Source organism: Phyllostomus discolor, chromosome 3, assembly GCF_004126475.2.
Source record: "Phyllostomus discolor isolate MPI-MPIP mPhyDis1 chromosome 3, mPhyDis1.pri.v3, whole genome shotgun sequence".
In the NCBI taxonomy this organism is placed as follows: domain Eukaryota; kingdom Metazoa; phylum Chordata; class Mammalia; order Chiroptera; family Phyllostomidae; genus Phyllostomus; species Phyllostomus discolor.
The window spans coordinates 86,922,925-86,942,367 of record NC_040905.2 but is presented as its reverse complement, the minus strand read 5'-3'; the positions used below and the strand labels follow the sequence as shown (position 1 = coordinate 86,942,367).

General features: G+C 41.0%; 1 protein-coding gene and 1 pseudogene across 1 annotated transcript; one reads left to right on the top strand and one right to left on the bottom strand.

The window, feature by feature from the left end:
* Positions 1-11,962: 11,962 nt before the first annotated feature.
* On the bottom strand, positions 11,963-16,736 carry TEX43 (testis expressed 43). Its single transcript, XM_028505503.2, has 3 exons — positions 16,564-16,736; positions 15,677-15,785; positions 11,963-12,267 (listed from the first exon to the last, which is right to left on the bottom strand). The coding sequence occupies exons 1-3, from the start codon at positions 16,647-16,649 to the stop codon at positions 12,058-12,060; spliced, it is 405 nt and encodes a 134-aa protein (XP_028361304.1). The 5' UTR covers positions 16,650-16,736; the 3' UTR covers positions 11,963-12,057.
* Positions 12,336-13,284, top strand: LOC114502010 (annotated as a pseudogene).
* Positions 16,737-19,443: the final 2,707 nt, after the last annotated feature.

The window sequence follows — 19,443 nt, the reverse complement described above, 5'->3', positions numbered from 1 at the left end:
TCTCCATTCTCATAACTTTGACCCTAATCTGAGGCTTCTTGCCTGGATTTAATTCCAAACAAGTGTGCTATCTCTCAATCACTAATTCATCTTTTGAACTGTTTCAAGATCAACTTTTTCTCAAACCCTATTTTGATCATTATCATAACTCTCCATAGTAATGATCTATTTCAGCCACTTCTTTGGAGGATTTAAAGTTCTGTATAAACTGGATCCCTTTTGCTAAAATCACCTTGTTTTGTTCCCCAACAGAAAACTTCCCTTCTGCCCAGGGTAGTCTCAGTGTCCTGTAAACACAGCAGCTTTTTCCTTCCTTGTTGCCCATTTACCCCTTCTCCATATACTTTCTTCTCTCCAGGTCTCACACACTCAGACCTGTCCAGGGCCACACCACCCTGAATGCATCCGATCTCCTCTCACATGCTTACACCTCACCTACCATCCAGTTCGTCCTGGAATCCGCCTGACTCCTTTAACCCCTCAGGCTGCTCTCCCTTCTGAAAAGTAGCACCAGGCAAGGACTGGTTACTTAGAAATCACTTAGGGCAATATGCACATGCCATCTCTTGAGAAAACTAGAATGCAACTATGGTCTTTGTCCTCCAATATCAGGATGGCAGTGGGCCTGGAGGTACTTGCAGAGAATTCTCTGAACTAAGTTTATCACCCTGATCAGAGAAAGAATGGAGAGAACAGAGTGGTCACACTCATTGCTGGGTGAATTAAGCATGTCCTGTATGACTCCACTGAGAGAGGACTCTTGGAAACTCGTACCAGCCGTCCCCTGGACTTCACCCGAGTGCCTCTTCCCACTACTCAATTAGCTGTGTATCATTTTGTTGTAATAAGTCATAGCTATGAGTGCAACCACAGGGGAGTGGCAAAAGTAGGTTTATAGTTGTTTGTATGGAAAATAGTACAATAAAATTAATAATAACATGAGAATAAATTTTGTTTTGTATTCTCATAACTGTAAATTACTTTGGCCCCATGCTGTGTGTGCTGAGTTGTGGGAGTCCCCCCAGTGAATTGTTGATCCTGGATGTGGTTTAGGGACCTTCCAACACACAAGCTCAATGGCCATCCGTCGGCGAGTAAGAGACAAATTGTGGTACATCCATTCAATAAATGCTATTCAGCAATAAAAAGGAATGGACCATAAAGACATGTAACAAACTGGGTGGATTGCAAAGGCATTACCCTGCGTGAGAAAAGCCATTTCAAAAGTTAGTGTGCTATGTGGTTCTATTTAATAGGACATCTGTGAAGTGACACAATCATACTGATGGGGCACAGAGCAGTGGAAGCAGATCTGGGGGAGGCCTTGATCGTCGAGGGCTGACACAGGAGAGCTGCTTCGTGGTGATGAATTGTTTTGCAGGCTGGCAGTGGTGACTGTTAGTTGAATCTATACTTGTGATAAAATTTCACAGAACTCTACACCAAACACCAAAACAAGCATGTGAAAACTGATGAAATCCAAAAAAATTCTATACCTCTGTACCTGAATTAATAGTGTTTTGCCCAAAGCATTTTCCTGGTTTTGACACTTTACTGTGGTTATGGAAAATACCATTGGGAAAGCTGAGTGAAGGGTATGCAGGAACACTCCATACTACTTTTACAACTTCCTGTGAGTCTTAAATTATGTCAAAACGTAAAAGCATTAAAAGAAAAGAAAAGAAAATTTGTGTGTGTGTGTGAGAGAGAAAGTTTTTAGAATCCCAATGACTCTGCATGGAGTTATACTGGACAGAGGACAACACATTTTTCTCTTTCTGGTGATCTTTAGGCAAAAACCTGACTGCAAATCTCCTGTTAATTCTCTATGCTGCTGATGAGAGAAACTAGGTGTAAATGGCTTTTTTTGTATTGTTTTGTCAAGGAAAGAATCTCAAAGAATTTTCTTGGTGATACAAAGGTCTAGGGAGCCTAAATTACTTCCTTGTGGGCAACAGTCATCTAAGGAGTTATGTCTGCCTTTAGAAAAATGTTTGTCCCCCTTATTTTGGATTTGAACTGCTTCATCTCTGAGAATTGTTGCTCATCTATCCTTGGGATACCGTGTGTGTGTGTGTGTGTGTGTGTGTAAGAGAGAGAGAGAGAGATGTCCAAGAAGTGCCACAGGCAACAGGAAGTCTGCAGAGATAATAAATGGCATACTTTCTCCTCGAGCTGCTAGAGAGCAGAGAGGACTCTCTTTTGTTTGTCTGTGGTCCATTTTTAAAACTGAATCGCTAGTGAAGGGTAACAAAACATGCCCCCACAGAATATGCCACTTTGGCATAAGGATTATTTTGAGCCGAAGGCAACTGAGAAGAAGCAGGATGTACGTGTTCAAAAGGGTCCCCATGTCCCCTCTCGACCAGGGAGGACAGAATCACCGCAGACAACTCTGGACCCTTTTCAGTCCAGGGGAATCTGTATACAAACCTTGCTTACACTAGCCCATAGCCACCATTAGTTCCTCTACATGTTTGTCTTCCCCCAGTGTGCAACCTCTAGAAGCTCCAAGTTCTTTCATTTGTCTTGTCAGTTCTCTACCAAATTATCGTTCTTCTGTGAAGATGCCGTATAAGCCCAAGTTTTAACCACCATTTTGAGGTACTCATCACGGAGTCACCCTGTCTGTATGCACGATACATGAGTTAATAAACTTCTGTTTGCTTTCACTTGTTAATCGGCCTTTCGTCAGTCTAATTTACTGGGCCCCGGAAGAAGAACCCAGGAAGGTAGATGAAAGAAGCTAAAATTTTCCTCCCCTAACTCATCTTTCCTCATTGTTTTGAAGGAACTCATTGTACGTGCTGAATGGAAGTCTTTCCATATGGACTCACATATTTCATGTGTTTTCTGCCAGTCTGTGGCTCTGCTCTTGTCTGCTCTCTTAATGGAGTCTTATGATGAAACCAAGTTTTTGATGTTAATGAAGTCCAAAATTCAGTTTTGTTCTTTGTGGTTAGTGCCTTCACATCCAGTTTAAGCCTTCTTTGCTGATTTCAAGTTCTTTATATCAGAGTAGTCTCTATTTGCCCCAAAATACACTCTCTACCACCAGCCTTGGTTCCACACTAAAGACTCAGCACTCTGTATTTGGGATGGAGAGTGGTTCTTCTCAGTTTCCAGATTGCTCTGTTTTCAAAAGATAGCTTTGCAAACTTTTAGGAAAAGATAGCGGTCACAATAATTAACACATTGTGGAGCAGTAATACTCATCCATCAGAACTGACACTAATGATAAGCAGCCTGAACTAGTGAAATAGTGGTAGCATCAACACTACTTATAGAAAGTGAAAGCCATTTACCTTGTCATCCAGTTGTCTAAATCTGTACTGGCTGTGTGCCCTGGCTTCAGTTACCTTTGGACCAACTATTATGTTGAAGGAAGTGCTGCATACAGTAGGCGTCTTGCATAGCAGCACTTCCCACACACTCCTTAGATTGTGGTCCACACATAGCTTGCTAAAAATGCAAATTCTTGGACCCAATCCCAGAACAACCGAATCAGAATCTCCTGAGATGAGGCCCATAAATCTGTGTTTTAATAAAATTTTCAGACTATTCTTATGAACACTAAAGTTTGAGCACTGCCATAGACCAAAATTCTAAAAGAATTAAACAGTACACTTAATGGTAGTCACCCAAATTAAAATATCTGGCACCTAATATATGCATACAGTCAATAAATGCTTGGTATACAAGAACGTGAGTGCATGAATGAGTGTGAGGCCATGAAAAAAAGGCACCAGCACACTCAGTCTTGCTGCTCTCCATACATATTCAGTTGCCACCTGTCCTGTATTCTCCAGTCATTACAGCTTAAAGCAGATGTCTGTAAAAATTAAAAAAAAAAGCAAGTCCATTTCACTGCACTTGACTTATGGTTTCGATGCAACAGATTTAAAGTGTGATAATTGATTGGAATATTTTAAGGTCTTTGTGAGAAAATGCTGTTTCCTGAAATAAAGACTTTACATTTGTATTAAACAAGGGGCCCAGTCCTCAGATGTGATCAAAGTGATACAGATGTGATACAAAGATGTGAGGGCACAGCTCTTTGTATATGTGTGTGCGGGGGGGGGGGGGGTTCTGTTTTCTTGTTGTTTAAGAGTTAAATTTTTCTCCAATGAAAAAAAGGCCTTCTTTTCTCCTCTGGCTAAGTCCACAGTTCACTGTTAATCCAGGCACATCATTTACAATGAAGTACATCTTTATAATGAAAATGTTACTTCTGTTACTTTACTGGAAGGTAGAATATTGCTCAGCAATAATTCAATCAGAAAATAAAAGTGCTTAAACATGTACAATTTTATAAAAAATCAATTCATTATTTTTGAAATTCTGTCCTTAAGACCACCCAATAGCAAAAAGCTGCCAGGACACCCAATAAATAAGTGGAATTAGAGGTATAGAATATTCCTTTCCTACAGGTTATTATGGGAATCTAAGGGAGTTTCTGAATCCATTACATTTTTGTCCCACAATTAACATAAATTTTCATAATTTGAAATTTAGTGGTTAATAATATAAAGAAAGCAGGAAAACTGATACTTCCAAACCCCAGCAAAACTAAATGCGTCGTACCCAAGCACAAAAACCCTGTGGATAGTCGTGTGAGCCGGTGGGGGCGGAGTATGTCGAGTCAGGCATAGCTCCCCCAGTGGCTCTCCGGCTCCCCTCACTGCAGACCTGCTCTCTGCACAGCACTGAGGCAAAATCTAGGGGAAATGCCAAGAAGATTAAGGCACGGTCTCAGGCCTTCAGGCGATTTTCGTAGGCAGAATAGTGACAGAAATTGCCACCGAGCCCTGGCTGGTGTGGCTCAGTTGGCTGGGCATCGTCCCCCAAACTGGAAGTTTGCAGGTTTAATTCCCAGTGAGGGCACAGGCCCGGGTTAACAGGTTCAGTCCCCGGTGAGTGCATGTCTGGCGACTCTGGAGGAAAACCATCTCACAGAAAGGAGTGTGAGTGAAGGATGTGGGTGGTTGGACATGGGTCATGGGCAGTAAGACAACCATTTGTTCGTCCTTTCACTGTCCAGTGTGCCGGACGCTGTGCTGGTAAAAACTGACTGGGCTCGGATGGCAGCACGTATAACCTTATGCTCTGGGGTCTGGGTCATTTTGGTATTTTTTTTGTTTGTTTTAAATATTTATTTACTTATTTATTTATCTATCTATACTTTTGGGTGTTTGAATCATTAATGGGTTTTGTGTGTGTTAAAATATGCATAACATAAAACTTACCTTTTTAATACTTTTTTTTGAAAGATTTTATTTATTTTTTAGAGAGAGGGGAAAGGAGGGAGAAAGAGAGGGACAGAAATATTGATTGGTTGCCTCTCTCACACCCCCAACTGGGGAGTTGGCCCTCAAACCAGTCATGTGTGCTGACTGGGAATCGAACCCACAACCTTTCAGCCTGGAGGTCAGCACTCAGTCCACTGAGCCACACCAGCCAAGGCTTTAAACCTTTTTAACTGAAGTGGTGTTAAGTACATTCACATTGTTGTGCAGCCATCACCACCATCTATCTCAGGAACTTTTTATGAATAATTTTGAGCAAGAGGATGAGGGGATCACAAGATATTTAGCAAGATTACTCTAGTACAAGACAGGATTGACTGAGTTATCTTCATGTATTTATGAGAAAGGAGAGAGAGGAAACAGAGAACACATTAGGAGGTCATTTCAAGAAACTTGGTGCAGGGAGAGTCACTCCCCACAGAGAAGGAAAATGGGGACAGCTACTAAAGTCGCCACCGTGTACATACAAGAAAGAGAGGTGACTGGATGGCTGGGGGTGAGGGAAGCACAGGGAGTCTAAGGTGATTTCTGAGACCCAAAGTGACTGAGAGCATGGGAACCTTATTAACTGATGATATTTATCCATATTAGATAAAGTTTAGGAATAAGTAACTCAGAAGGAAAGAGTAGACCTGAACAGAAGAAAAGAGTGGGGAAGACGAGGAACTCATCTGAGGAAATGGAGATTCTTGGTGAGACAGTTATTTGAAACATGTAGCTTGGAGTAGTAATTCTAGCCCGTAAAAGAGATTGGAGACGTGTATTTTGGATTTTCTCTTAGCAGTGATATTTGAAACCAAGATGGTGGATGAAAAGGTCCTTCTTGCCATTTGGGGGGACTTCCTATTTTCTCCCTTCATGGTATTCTTCCTCTTGGAAAATGCAACTGCGCCACGGTATAGCTAAAATGCAACTGACAACCCAGTCCAAATGCCTATCCACAGGCCTACTAACACCTGCATTGTATTTGGTGTCCTACTGAGCTCTTTATATGTTATCTGATAGACTATTCATGACTACTCTATGGATTTGCTGTTAGTGGCCCTATTTTCCAGATAAAAGCTTGAGGAGAGGCATAGGAACACGGAGCTTGCTTGAAGCCACACAATAGGTAGTGGAGTCAGACTTTGTACCCAGATCAGCCTAAATCCCAAGTCCGTGCTCCCCGAAGCACTCTGCTGATGGTTTTAATTCATCCTAGTATGCTCACTCTTGCTTCCTCTTTTTCACTTTCAAGTTTTTACATATGAGATAAAATTCCTCTGTGGCTTAGTAAAGTGCAGGTACTAATGGGAGTAGTCCAAAAGGTTTAAGCTGTCCTTTGTTGACAAAATATTCTATTTGATAATTTGTTAGTTACAGAGGCATTGAAGGATGTTCACTTCTAACTTCCATAATATTACAATATCTCTAACGGGTAAAGACAAAGCTTCCACTTATTTAAAAAAGAGCAGGTAAAACTCTTTACACACACTCAAGCTTATTATTTTTTTTTTCCCTTGAGCAATGCAACAGAGACCTCTTGTGGTCAAGAAGCAGAAGCCATGAGCAGAGAAGCAACGTGGAAAAAGAATGGCCAGAGTTGGTAACAGAGAAAATAGAATATGAAATAAGTCTCATATTGGCTCTGGAACTCTGACGAGCAGAACAGAGAGAGGAATGCATTTCACATGTGGGGAGCAGCGTGTGCAAGAGCAAAAGTGTTCCTTCTTTTCTAATGATAAAACCTGTTTGCTGTAGATAATGTGTAAAGGTACAAGGATGTAAATAGGAATCATTCATAATTCCACCGTCCAGGAAAAAAAACTGTATGCACTGATTCTAGCATTGTTTTCTGGTTATGTAAATTCTTTTTCATCCATAAAACTGGGTAAATCCTGACCTTTTCAATTTAAAAGAAGAAGAAGCTATTTTCTGATTGCAGACTTCTAAGTGTAAATCATTTACAAGCCAGAGAAATTTCAGTGAGTATCTTATACTGAACCACCAGGGCCCCAGTTACTGCGTTGAGATGCACCTGCTTGGTGAGTGGAGTGCTGGCTGCGTTGCAGCCACTGCTCCCCCGCAGGGCCAGCCTCCCCTGTGCCGCCTGCACCTATACACCCACTATGACTGCCCCTCTGCCTGCCAGGAAGCTAATTAGCAATGGTCAGATATAATCATTGATATTCTCCTTAGGAAAAAATATAACCATTGGCATTTTTGACCTCAGAAATCCCAGAGATTTCACAATCACTGGCACTAATCCACCTGGGTTAAATGCAACACAATATTCTGCTCTCTTGCAAGGAAATTTATAGTCTCAAACTAACCCATGGTGGATGGAGGAGGAAGGCTTTGAAAGGAGGAAGCCAAAAAGAGTATACTTTTTAGGAGACAGAAATTAGGGGATGAACTATCTGAAAAATATTTCAGAAGTAACTTGGGGGTCACGGAAAAGGAAAAAATAAGTAGGAGGACAGAACAATTGCTGCGGTAGGGCTATGAGACTGTCACTGAGTCGGGCCTCCCAGAAGGTGAATGGGGTAACACAATTGGATGTGAACAATGTGTTCAGATGTTTTCATAAGGCAAGGACCAAGCATTCCGCATTGTTCAGTTCAGTTCTTTGTTTAAGATTTTTATCTTATTGCTTTTTTTGAGAGAGAGAGAGACATCAGTTTTTGTTTCACTTACTTATGCACTCATTGGTTGATTCTTGCATGTGCCCTGACCAGAGATCAAACCCACAACCTTGGTGTATAAGGATGACCTTCTAACCAACTAAGCTACTGGCCAGGGCAAGACATTTTTCAGTTTAGTCCTAGAGATGCATTAAGACCCTACTCAGATGAGCTTCCGGAGTTCAAGGTGCCCCTGCAGAGAACTTGGCCTCTGAACTCTGTCCTGTAGCATTCCCGTTCCTCATCTCTGTGAAGCCTCAGGCGTCACCTCAGATTTTAAATTCTAATGAAGTGAAATAAACACAAAGAAGTACCTTAAATTATAAATTGAAGAGTTTGCTGAAAATTTTCTCATTATCCAAAGTTGCCTTTGTTTTTGAAGGAAGAGAAAACAATGGAGGAATACTTACCAGAAACAGTCGTGTCAATGTTTACTCTGGAGGAGAAATGGGTTCATTGTCTCAGGTCTACTTTAGAAGTACGGTAGGAGGAGAGGATTACAGGAAATAAAGACCTTTTCTCTTTAGTTGACATAGAACATTATATTAGTTTCAGGTGGACAACATAGGAGGGAACGTTTATATTTTTTATGATGTGATCACAATTGGTAACAGTCTGGAAATAAAAGTCTTTGACTTACCCTAAAGAGTTACTTTTAGAAATTCAGCACGGCCTGCTTTTCATTTTTTTTCATTCAGATGTATGAAATAACCCTTTTGTGGGGTATTTATTCCCAGCCATTTCTCAAGTCTGGACTGAATTAAGTGGTAGAATGACATAAATATATAAATTATATTTCACTGTTTTCTTCCTGACATGCTTTTAATGAGTCCAGTTCTTGTCAGAGGGAGAGACAGGATTACTCTAGTATCTCTTCTGAGTCTTCTGACTGGGATGTTTTTTAGAGAACTTGGCCTTAAAGGACCACAGGGTTCATTAGAACTGTGTTCAAGTGCAAGGCTAGAGTTCCACCTCCAGTGTGACTGCAAGGCACTCTGCGCATAGACTCGCTCTCTGTTGGAGGCCACCCAACAACCGACCTTTGACATAGTCGGGACAGATGAGACGCGTCTGCATAGCAGAAGTGGCTGTGACCGGGTCTCCTGTCTATATCTTCCCGTATGCTTGTTCCTATTAGCATCAGGTGGTGAGGTTTTTGGACACCTGTGCTTTATAACAAAAAACTTTGCACGATGCCTCTGATTCTGCATGAAATGACTTGCTGACCACTAACTAGAGACCCCTAGCAACCCTAATGTTGCCTGTTTCCCTCACCTGGGAAGTTAAGGACAAAATTAAACTATGGGCAGACCAACTTCCAGAACGCTGAAGGAGGCCATTGCTAGGAATGGCTAGGGAATCACCACTCAAAAGCTCAAGATTTATTAGAACCACTGCCTTTCCCATGCCCTGGGCAGGAGCAGTTATTGATGGGACCAGGTAAACAGGGGAGAAAGAAGTTTTCATTTAAATATAATAATCTCAATACATGGAAACGAATACAAAACATGCCCTCCCCCCCAAGATGTATAAATCAAAAAACCTAGGCAAAGATCCAGTTACCTAATTGAGATAAATTTAATCTCAATGGATAATAGTTGATTTTTATATATCTACAAATCACCCCTTGCATTCTTTTAATTTAGACCAGTTTCTAGAATTTTAATAGATACCTAGTTATTAATTGGCACCTGAAAGTTTGTGCCTGTATAGCTTCGTTGGCTATCTGATTAGTGACCCTCTTAGTCAAAATAACCTTTGTTTAATATGGTTGATCTGTGGGACTTCCTGTACTTTTCGGTTATTTCTTTGTTTAACATGATTGATCTGTAAAATCTTCTGTACTTTTTAAAGTTATTTCTGTGGTAACTGTGTCTGTTTTAATAATCACACTATGCATTGAATGTTGTATAACCTCCTCTATAAAAATAAAGATTGATTTTTCTTGGTGAGTCAGTCAGGTCTAGAGAGTCTGGCTGTCCTCCAGCACCCCACCTGGTGTCTCGTGTTGCCTGAGCCGTTCCTCCTTCGGGGACCCGGAGGCCCGCTGAGGCTGGACCCCGGCAGCTCTCCAGAAAAATTTGTGATAATTATAAAAGGGGGGCAACCCCAAATTTATTTATAAAAACTTATCTTTATTCTTAGAAGTTTGAACTTCAGTCACCTTCCAAGTACTTTCCATTTGATGCAATAGACCTATCGAGACTTTTTTTCCACTGCTCAAAACAGTTTTTGAACTCTTGGATATTGATGCCTTTTAGTGCTTCTGTTGTTTTTTGTTTCACCTCTTCCACACTGGCAAAACATATCCCTTTGAGGGCTTTTTCCACTGGGGTGGCGGTGAGGACAAAAAAAGTCACTCAGGGTGAGATATGGTGAATAAGGAGAGTGAGGCACAGGTCCATGCCATTTTTGGTCAAAAACTGCTGAACACTCAGCACAGTGTGGGCAGGTGCACTCGTAAATCACCCATCATGAAATGGGCAAATGAATTGAGTTTTCACAAAAAATTCACTGTAGCCAAATGCAGCCTCTCACACCACCACCAGCTGGTACACTGATACAGATGGGTTCCTAGAACACTCACCCAACAGGGGAAGCCTGTAATACAAGGGGCCCACCCTCCAGAAGATAATTCCAGTTTCTTGGGGGGGGTCTCCTCTTGTAAAAGACAACCATATAAAGTGTCTGGAAATGGTTCTGGGTACACACAGCAAATGAAGAAATGTTTGAGAAAATTTACTAAAGGTCAGTGAACACTGAGGTGTTGGAACCCACTGCTGCCCTCTCTCCTCCCAGTCCCCAGAGGAAACACTCCTCCAGACTGATGCAGCCAAGCACACAGGGCTCCTCTCCCCTCAGCTTCCGGCTGGAGGGCTATCTTCCCAGGAGGACCAGGATATCAATAGTTCTCACCTGGACCCCCAGCTACCTGTTTCTGAGTCTAAGTTTGCAAGCAGGTATGGCCAAGAGGTGGGGCACCCCCTTCTGCTCAGCCCCAGTTTGTGGGATAAAAGCTCTGCCCTGGGCACAGAGCCACTGAGGATACCGGGCCTCAGTCGCCATTGCCCCAGATCTTAGGGTGTTGGCTCCGTGCTGGCAGAGACAAGCCAAGAAAACTGGGGACTACAGTCACCCTCCTCCCCAGACCGATCAGCTTTGGAGAGTGGGAGTGTGCCGTTGACCTTCAGCGGAGGCTCAGATTTTCCTCTGGGAGAAAAAGCAGGCCATAAACATACAGCTCCTAATTTCTTCCCAGAGGAACTGTCTTCATTTGCAGCCCTGTATGGAGAAGTTCAAGCCTAAGGTTACTTTCTAAAACAAAGAAGGTTGTGGTGAAGGGCAATTGGAGAGAGAGGCTGATTTGTAGGATGGCTAGTTGGAGAAACCCTCCTGGGGTCAGAACAAATCCTACTGACCTAGGGAACATTCCATCAAAAGAGCCCAAATTTGGTGGGATTAGCCTTTGGAGAAATTCATTCCCTAGGACATTGTTTAAAACAATAGAGCAAACAGTCTGTAATTAGTATAGTTAAACAGCTAGGTGTGATCAGGGAAAGAGACAATCGAAGAGAAGCTTGCCAAACACTTCTAATGACCGCGTTGATTAGTTACCAATGTCCAGAGGCCTGGGATGGGGGTTGGGTGGGGGCAGGGCAGGGGCTGTTAGAAGCTTTTGGGAACAGTCAGAAAAGTGGCTAAAATAATTCTGCATCCTGCAGTTCTGTATCAGCCTGGCTCACTTGACATTGAGTGTTGGAGGGTGTGAGTAATAATGCTGGAGTGAGGGGGGAAAGATAGAGTGAGATGAGGTCAGACCGGAGGACTGGATCGATCTGCTTTTCCTTAGCTATTTGCTATGAAATGAATTTGTGAGACAGTTTTTCTTGCTACCCCACTTCATCTCAGACGCTCTGAGCCTATTTCCTTTCTAAAGCTTTAATAATGTAAACAGTATGCAGTCGACTTATAGCCTTTAAACTGAGACTGTATGTGAAATGTAAATGTTCAATGGACTTAACATTTGTGAGAGAGAGAGAGCAAGCTCAAGAATGAGTGCAATGCTTCATCACTTTATTCTTCTTCCATCAAACCAGCCGTCTCCTGAAGCCATGGGAAATCACGGTGCTTTGGTATCTGGAGAGAGGCGAATGCATAGGCATATCTGCGATTTTTATTTTCGATGGGCTTTTCTTTAGCACCACTTTACGGTCTTCCCCATGGCAAAGCCTTTCACTGTGATTCAAAAACAGAGAGTCTTCCAAAGGGCCAGCATAGATCCCACACGCTTCGGCATGCTAAGAGAAAACACAAACAAACAAAACACTGCTGTGCATGACCCTGAACATCCCTTTATTAGATTAACATGTTAGTTTGGCGGATAGTTTTTCTAACTGTCCCTGTCGAGAAGGAAAGTCTAGTGGACAGAGGAACATCCCTTCTTCAAAGTCAAGGCTCCCTCACTGGTGTCTCCCGACCACCAGGAAGAGTGGCGTGCACTGCGGACTCTAAAGACAAACCTGCAGCAGGAGGTAACCTGACCTTGGCCCGCAAGCCCGGGGCAGCGGGTGAGCACAGGAGGCAACGCTTCCTCTGGGCATTGCCCACGAAGTTCCTGGGCCCGGGAACTTCGGCCTCGGTTCTGGGAGTTGCTGTCGGTGTGTGGGAACCCCCCGGCGTGGGGCTGCCGTGCTCTCAACCAGTTCCAAGCCAAAGGTGGAGCCTGAAGCGGACCCTCTGGGAAACGAAGCTGTTGCCCCAGAAGTCACCAACTGGGACCCTGGGATCGGGAGTGCCTCGCTGTAGCCAGAAAAGGGCGGGGCAGGGGGCAGAGTGGCCCTCCCTGGAGCTCGGGCCCAGGTGGCTGGGTGTAGGGACTAAGCGCCATGGAGAAGCGCTTGTCCAGCGTCGCAATGGCCGGGTGGTGGCTTCTGCATCCACACGTGTCCGGTCTATTAAAAAGCACCTTTGAAGCGAGTGCCACAAATGTGGTGGCTTGTGAGAGTAGAGCCAGGTGCTGCTGGCAGAACGATGCTTCGAGGTAGGGATCAGCTTCATGGTCTACCAACCAACTCCGAGGGAGGCAGCCTCAGACTCAGTATTTTTGCTTCCCCGTGCTCATTTAAAAGATGACGCGACCACAGCCTGCCGTGACAGAAGGTGGGCGGTGCTACAGGAGCCTCTGAGAATTTATGAACGAAGTAGAGGCATTGTTTGCAACGCGTAAATATCAAGCTGTCAGCTATTATATCCATCAGAAGAGAGCATCTGGAAGAATGGCCAACTAGGAAGCTTTATGCAATAATGTAACTGCAGAAGGATGTTAGTTAAAATCATCTGCTCCTGCCCTGGCCGGGGTGGCCCAGTTGGTTGTGTGTCCTCAGCAAAGCAAAAGGTCACCAGTAGGGCCCAGGTCTGGGTTTCCAGTTGGGTTCCAAGGTTGGGGCCTCATGGAAGGTGGCCAGTTGGTGTTTTTTTCTCATATCCACGTTTCTCTCCCTCTCTTTCTCCCTTTCCTCCCCTCTCTCTAAAATAAAATAAAATAGTAAAATAAAATAAAATTTAAAAAACCAAAACCATCCCCTCCTCCTTTCTGTGTATGGGGCTAAGGTCTTCCCCTCTCTTGGACATGAGAGAAGTATCTGAGAAAAGCTGTCACCAATTATAATTGTTTTGAAGGACATATTAAATGTTTATAAGTTAAAGAATAAAGGAATATTATGAACTCAAAAAAAGAGATAAACCTGGAGTCAGATTGTTGAACTTTAACTTCACTACTATGTGATCTTGCATAAGTCACCCCATGACACTCAAGTTTCCTCAAAAATAAAATAAAAATTATTAAAGGATTCTCTGAGTTCTGAATAAAATATTACACGTGAGTGAAAAAAGTTTTGCCAACTACTAAGTATATTAAATAGATATAAAGCATGTTGTTGTGACTGTCCCTACAGCTGGATAAATAACAGCCGCTCGAGGTGGTTGTCTTGAGTACCCGTCCCTTTCTGACTCCTCAGTACCGCTGAACAGCACTCTGGCCCAGCCGCCAGCCACAGCCCCATCTCTGCTGTGCTGTGCTTTCCTTTCTGTGCTGTTAGACAATTATATCATCTTCCGCAGGAAAAGTGGCGAAAGTGAATAGAAGAAGGAAAGCACAGCCAGCACTTACTCAGTGTACATTCACTTCATTTAATTCTTAGTCTCACGTTTACTCTGTAGAACGTTCTATATGCCAGTCACTATATTTTAAAAATTGTTAGGAAAATTGTCAACTAAACTGTAAATGTGAAGTAGCTATGAAAAATTGTGCTGAATTCTAAAGAGTGAGTTCAAGAATAAAAAATGGTTTGATGCATTCAAAACAGTTCTTCATTATTGACTCCAACTCGAAGTTCATACCCTGTAGTTCTAGTAAACGGAAAAGATAAAATCAGTACTGATATTGTCAAATGCTAAAGTGAGTTAGGACATTGAAAATGACTCAATAAGCCACTAAGTCACATGAAATGCAGTCCTATGTTAAGACTGTAGAAAGTCTTAATAATCATATAAATTTGATGTGTAAGTCTGTCATTTCAGTCTTGATTTCCTTAGTTTTATCTTTGTTATCAAAACATAACATAAAATACATCTAAAATAGTCATCTCAGGGTAAATGGCAGCTTTATTACATTGTATGTGTGCATTTTATAAGAGAATAATGAGCCCTATTTTTAGGACATGTATTTTTACATCATGTAAGAGTCATATTTTGTAATGTCATCTCTGTCTCAGCAAAGTTATTCTTATTCAACATTAATTGCTTACCTATTAAAATTTGCAAATTAGTGATACACATCTCTTTCTAGGAATCATTACTTGGAATCTCCTCTTGTAGTCTGATTATACTTTTCTCCTTTAAAGAAACAATTTACCTTTTAACAAGTGAATGGTCATTTTGAGTTTGGAAAATGTTTTGAAACTACTGACTGAACAGGAGCATGGAATGGGCAACAAGTTTTATCTGTAAATCTAGCCCGACTGTTCCCATAGCTCTCAACCTAAATATGCAGCACAACTTTAAAAATACATGCTCTGTACTGTAACTTTAATATTAATGGGTCCTACTTCTGATGAGCTTCTTAATTGTGTGAAGCAAAAGGTAGATGTAGAGTTCTGAAATCTTTCAGTGTATCTAATTTTAGGATTGTGATTGGGTTACTTGGCTAGATATTGATATTTAACTTTTGTTTGCAAGTTCATGTGTAAGTGCATCAAATATTTTTGTCAGAGAATGCAACAGTGTCTGCCAGAACCCAGGAGGAGCTTAGAAATGAGGAGATATAGGTAAAAGCAGACATGTTCAGTTATAAGAAGAGTAAGTTCTGAGGATCTAATATTCAGCATGGTGACTACAATGAATAATATGATATCGTGTACTTAAAAGTTGCTAAGAATAGATCCTAAGCATCCTCACAAAAGAAAAGAAAAGCTGACTGTGCGAGGTGATGGATATATTCATTACACGGTCCTGGCAGTCATTCCACAATGTGCATCAAATCCCCCCATTGTACACTTTAAGTGTGTACACTAATATTTGCCCATTATCCCTCAGTAAAGCTGGAAAAATGCAACATGAATTTTAAAATAGCTTTTGTATAATTATTATGTCTATTCATTATATTAAATAGCACAGTATTTTTTATTATAAATATTTATAGGAAAATACCTTCAGATTCACACTCCTGAATTCCATACTTTCTTTCCAAGGCATAGTGTAACGTCTTGGGATCATCCCTTGCTTTAACGAAAATCGTGGCAAATGAATCTCACTACTCCTGAAGATTAGGAAGGCAAGGAGAAAAAGATATTTTGTGAGTTACAATCATTTTAGCATCACTCTAGGGCAGGGGTGTCAAATTCATTTTCACCAGGGGCCACATCAGTCTCAAAGCTGCCTTCAAAGGGCCGAATGTAATTTTAGGGCTGTATAAATGTAACTACTTCTTAACTAGGGGCAAGGAGCTTGGCACTGCTGCTGGGTAGAAATAAGGTGCTGGGCCAGATAAAACAAAGGGGAGGGCCGGATTTGGCCCATGGGCCTTGTATTTTCCACCTGTGTGCTTGGAATGGAGGCAGTTGAGTCCTGTCCATGATGTTGGGACCCTGTCATCTGCAGCACAGAGGTGCCATTGTTTGAAGGTCACCTGGTAGATCACCAACCCATTAAATCCCTAAGTATCACCAAGATCAGGAGTCAGACCTGGGTGTCTGTACCTCCAGTTGCTTGCTGTCCTTTATAATTTGCTTACCATGTTCAATCTAACCTGATTTTCAGGGAGAAGACAGAGCACCATGATTTGCCTCAGTCCTACCCATTGCCTAAAGGAATCTCTGGCCAGTTACAAAAAAATAAATTAAAAAAAAGGTAACTAATTTAGCTTCTGAATTTAGTACATGCTCTACACTCAAGTCAGACTTTCCCTGCACACACATTTTTTTCCTTCTGGAACACAAAGCTTCCTATATAGATTCCAGGGGGAAGCACAACATTATTATCCTCAAAAAACAGACAAACAAAACGAACCCCAAGCCCACAAACCCTTCAGTACTCACTTATTATCAGGCTTATTTGACTTCTCATCTGAGCAGTTGTTGGCCAGTTTAGGTAAGATAGGACAAGTGTCTTTTCCTGATGCCATTGCTGCCAGGAGTGATGGAAATTCTCACCTGGAACTTCACTAATCCTTTAGTCTAATTGTGATGACATTGCTGCTTCAGAGGTAACAATGTCCTGCTAACTTCACAGTACTCGTAAGCAGTTGATTAAAAGTGTAGGCCTGAGAGCTATTTTCAGTGTTTTTTTATACCCCTTCCTTTGTTTTTTTCTTGGAGAACAAAATTTTATTCTAAAAATAGATCTTAGTAACAATGAAATGGCAATATTCTAAAAATAGATCTCAGTAACAATGAAATGGCACAAGCTGGTCATTACAATAAAAAGGAAAAAAAGTAAGAGGAATTTGCTTTAAATTTTTTTTTCTGAAAAATACAAGATCATCACTGTAATACACTGCTGACTGTCATTTATCTATATTTGAATTACTCATTTTTTATGACCTATCCAAGGAAATTTTAAAATCATCAATTGGATTCTGCCTAACATCTAGATATATATGTACATACATTGGGATTGCTTTTACCTCTAATACATTCTCAAGGAATGCAAACAAAATTTAACACTTGCTTAATTAAATATAATTAGGAAGGTAAATTTATGCTTAGCAAAATTGAATCACTGTTTTCCTCAATTTTTGCACATAACCCAAAATGCCTGTGGTTTACTTTGACTAATCTAAGATAAAAATACTGTCAGTATTTAGTGTGATTAAATGCCACTTTTGTTAAAACTTGACCCTGCGTTTTGAGTGCTAGAATGTAAACTGTAGAACTGAAAACACTCCAAAATATGTTCGCTAATATTGGTGTCCTGGGGTCCCCCTATAACTGTGCCTTTTCTCTCCATTAACACGATGTGCATGAAACTGCCTGTTCTTCTGCGAGGGAGGAAGGGGAGGGGTCAGAAGAATATGCAAATAAGGAAGCAGGACGTTTCCTGTCTTAAAAATTCCCATGTGAAATGTCATAAGAATTTATACCAAAATACATTGGTGTTCTAGAATACAAACACGATTTTGTGAAATCTTTCAGTAAAATCTACAGTGCAGGAAAATGCAACATTTTTATCCTGTAAAAGGTTTAGTACCTTGAAGGGAGCTCCACAATCTTTTTGCTTGCTAAACAGAGCATTAGTCTATATTTCTGACTAATAGAGCTCTAAATGTTGTTTTAGAAATCATATATGGGGCTTTTTAAAAGTTAGTTGTGCTCACACAACAATAAATATTGCTAGCTATTGAAAGCAGCTCTACATCTCTTTAAAATTCACTGAATATGTAATTAATAGCTGAATATGAAGTAAAGCAATTTCCAGTGGTGATGATAGTCTCACAGTCGCAAGTCTAACTTCTTAGGTAATACTAATAGCCACGTCTTTGAAATATTAACCTGTTAAACATTGCAATTTGCTGATATTACACAGAAGGAAAAAAAGATAATTATATCAACTACCATTGCAAGCTCAAATGAAGTTATTAGTAAAAATACAGGCTGTCCAGTGGCTCTCTAAAAGGGCTAAGCCCTGGTCTTGTTTCTGCTTTTATTTGATCTTTTTTTTTTTTTTGGTGGGGGGTGGTGAGGTGGATGCATTTTGTTTCTGAACCAAATACTAAGCTTTAAGACATAAAATACTAATACTTTCTGAAAACAACCTAACCTTCAGCTTAAGATGTGGTTTACTCATAAAATTTCTGCTGTGTGGCATTAGTAACTAGGATACATCCAGCTCTGAGGAGTTCTGTGTGTGAGCAATCAAGACAATCAGCATTTCTAGTGCTGTTACCAGAGCCTTACCTGAAGGCCCAGGTAGCACCATGCCCTTCCCTGATGACTTCCAATAACTGGCCCCTAATTTTCCTCTTTATATATTGGACATAGTTGATATGTTCCATTTACATTAAGCAAACTGTTAATTAGAAGCGTACTTTAAAAATGTGAATCAAATTTGTTTAAACCTAAACCAATCCATTTTACCCCCAATATATGTTATATTGTATTTTAGATTACAAAAACTCATTTTAAAAATTTATTGATTTGAGAGAAAGGAAGAGACATCGATTTTGATGTCCCACTTATGAACTCATTGGTTGATTCCTGTCTGTGCCCTGACCAGGGAGGGAATCAAACTCGCAACCGTGGTGTGTCAGGAAGATGCTCTAACCAAGTTACCTGGCCAGGGCCAAAAACTCACTTTCATAAACGACTAAGAGAGGTGGAGGGTTATTATTGTCAATCCTAGTAGGCAGCAAGTATGAAAAATGTTACACTGAGCACAAAGAATCACTGCAAAATTTACTGAGTGGTTCACTGGGTGTTAACTGAATACATACCTGGGAAGTTTAGACACCTATCCTTAGAACTGGATGCAGAGAGGATTAGAGAAAAGTAATTTTCATAGACAAAGCTTTAGGAACCTTAAATATGGAATTGTTGGTTTCTATATATATATTAGGATGCAATAGAAGCCAGAAATCTGTGTGGCTTTCCATATTAAGGAAATAACTATTGCATAAAAGCAACCAGAAAGGTGGCGGGAGCCAGGGGAAGGGATCCAAACAATCTTGTTTAATGATGCAGCCTCTTGGGCATTAATGCTCTTCAAAAGCTGTAACTTTCACTAGAAAAAATAAGCATTGTTTACATGAATATGTGGCATTTAGACTTCTAAGTGATTATCTTTCCTAATGTACTAAACCTTTTAAAATCACCTCTCATAAATAATCTCAGCACCAATATCCAGTTACCTATTTTTTTCTTGGTTATAACAACATCCTGAAAGCATATTTGAGATGAACAAAAAACAGTCATTTGAGTTTG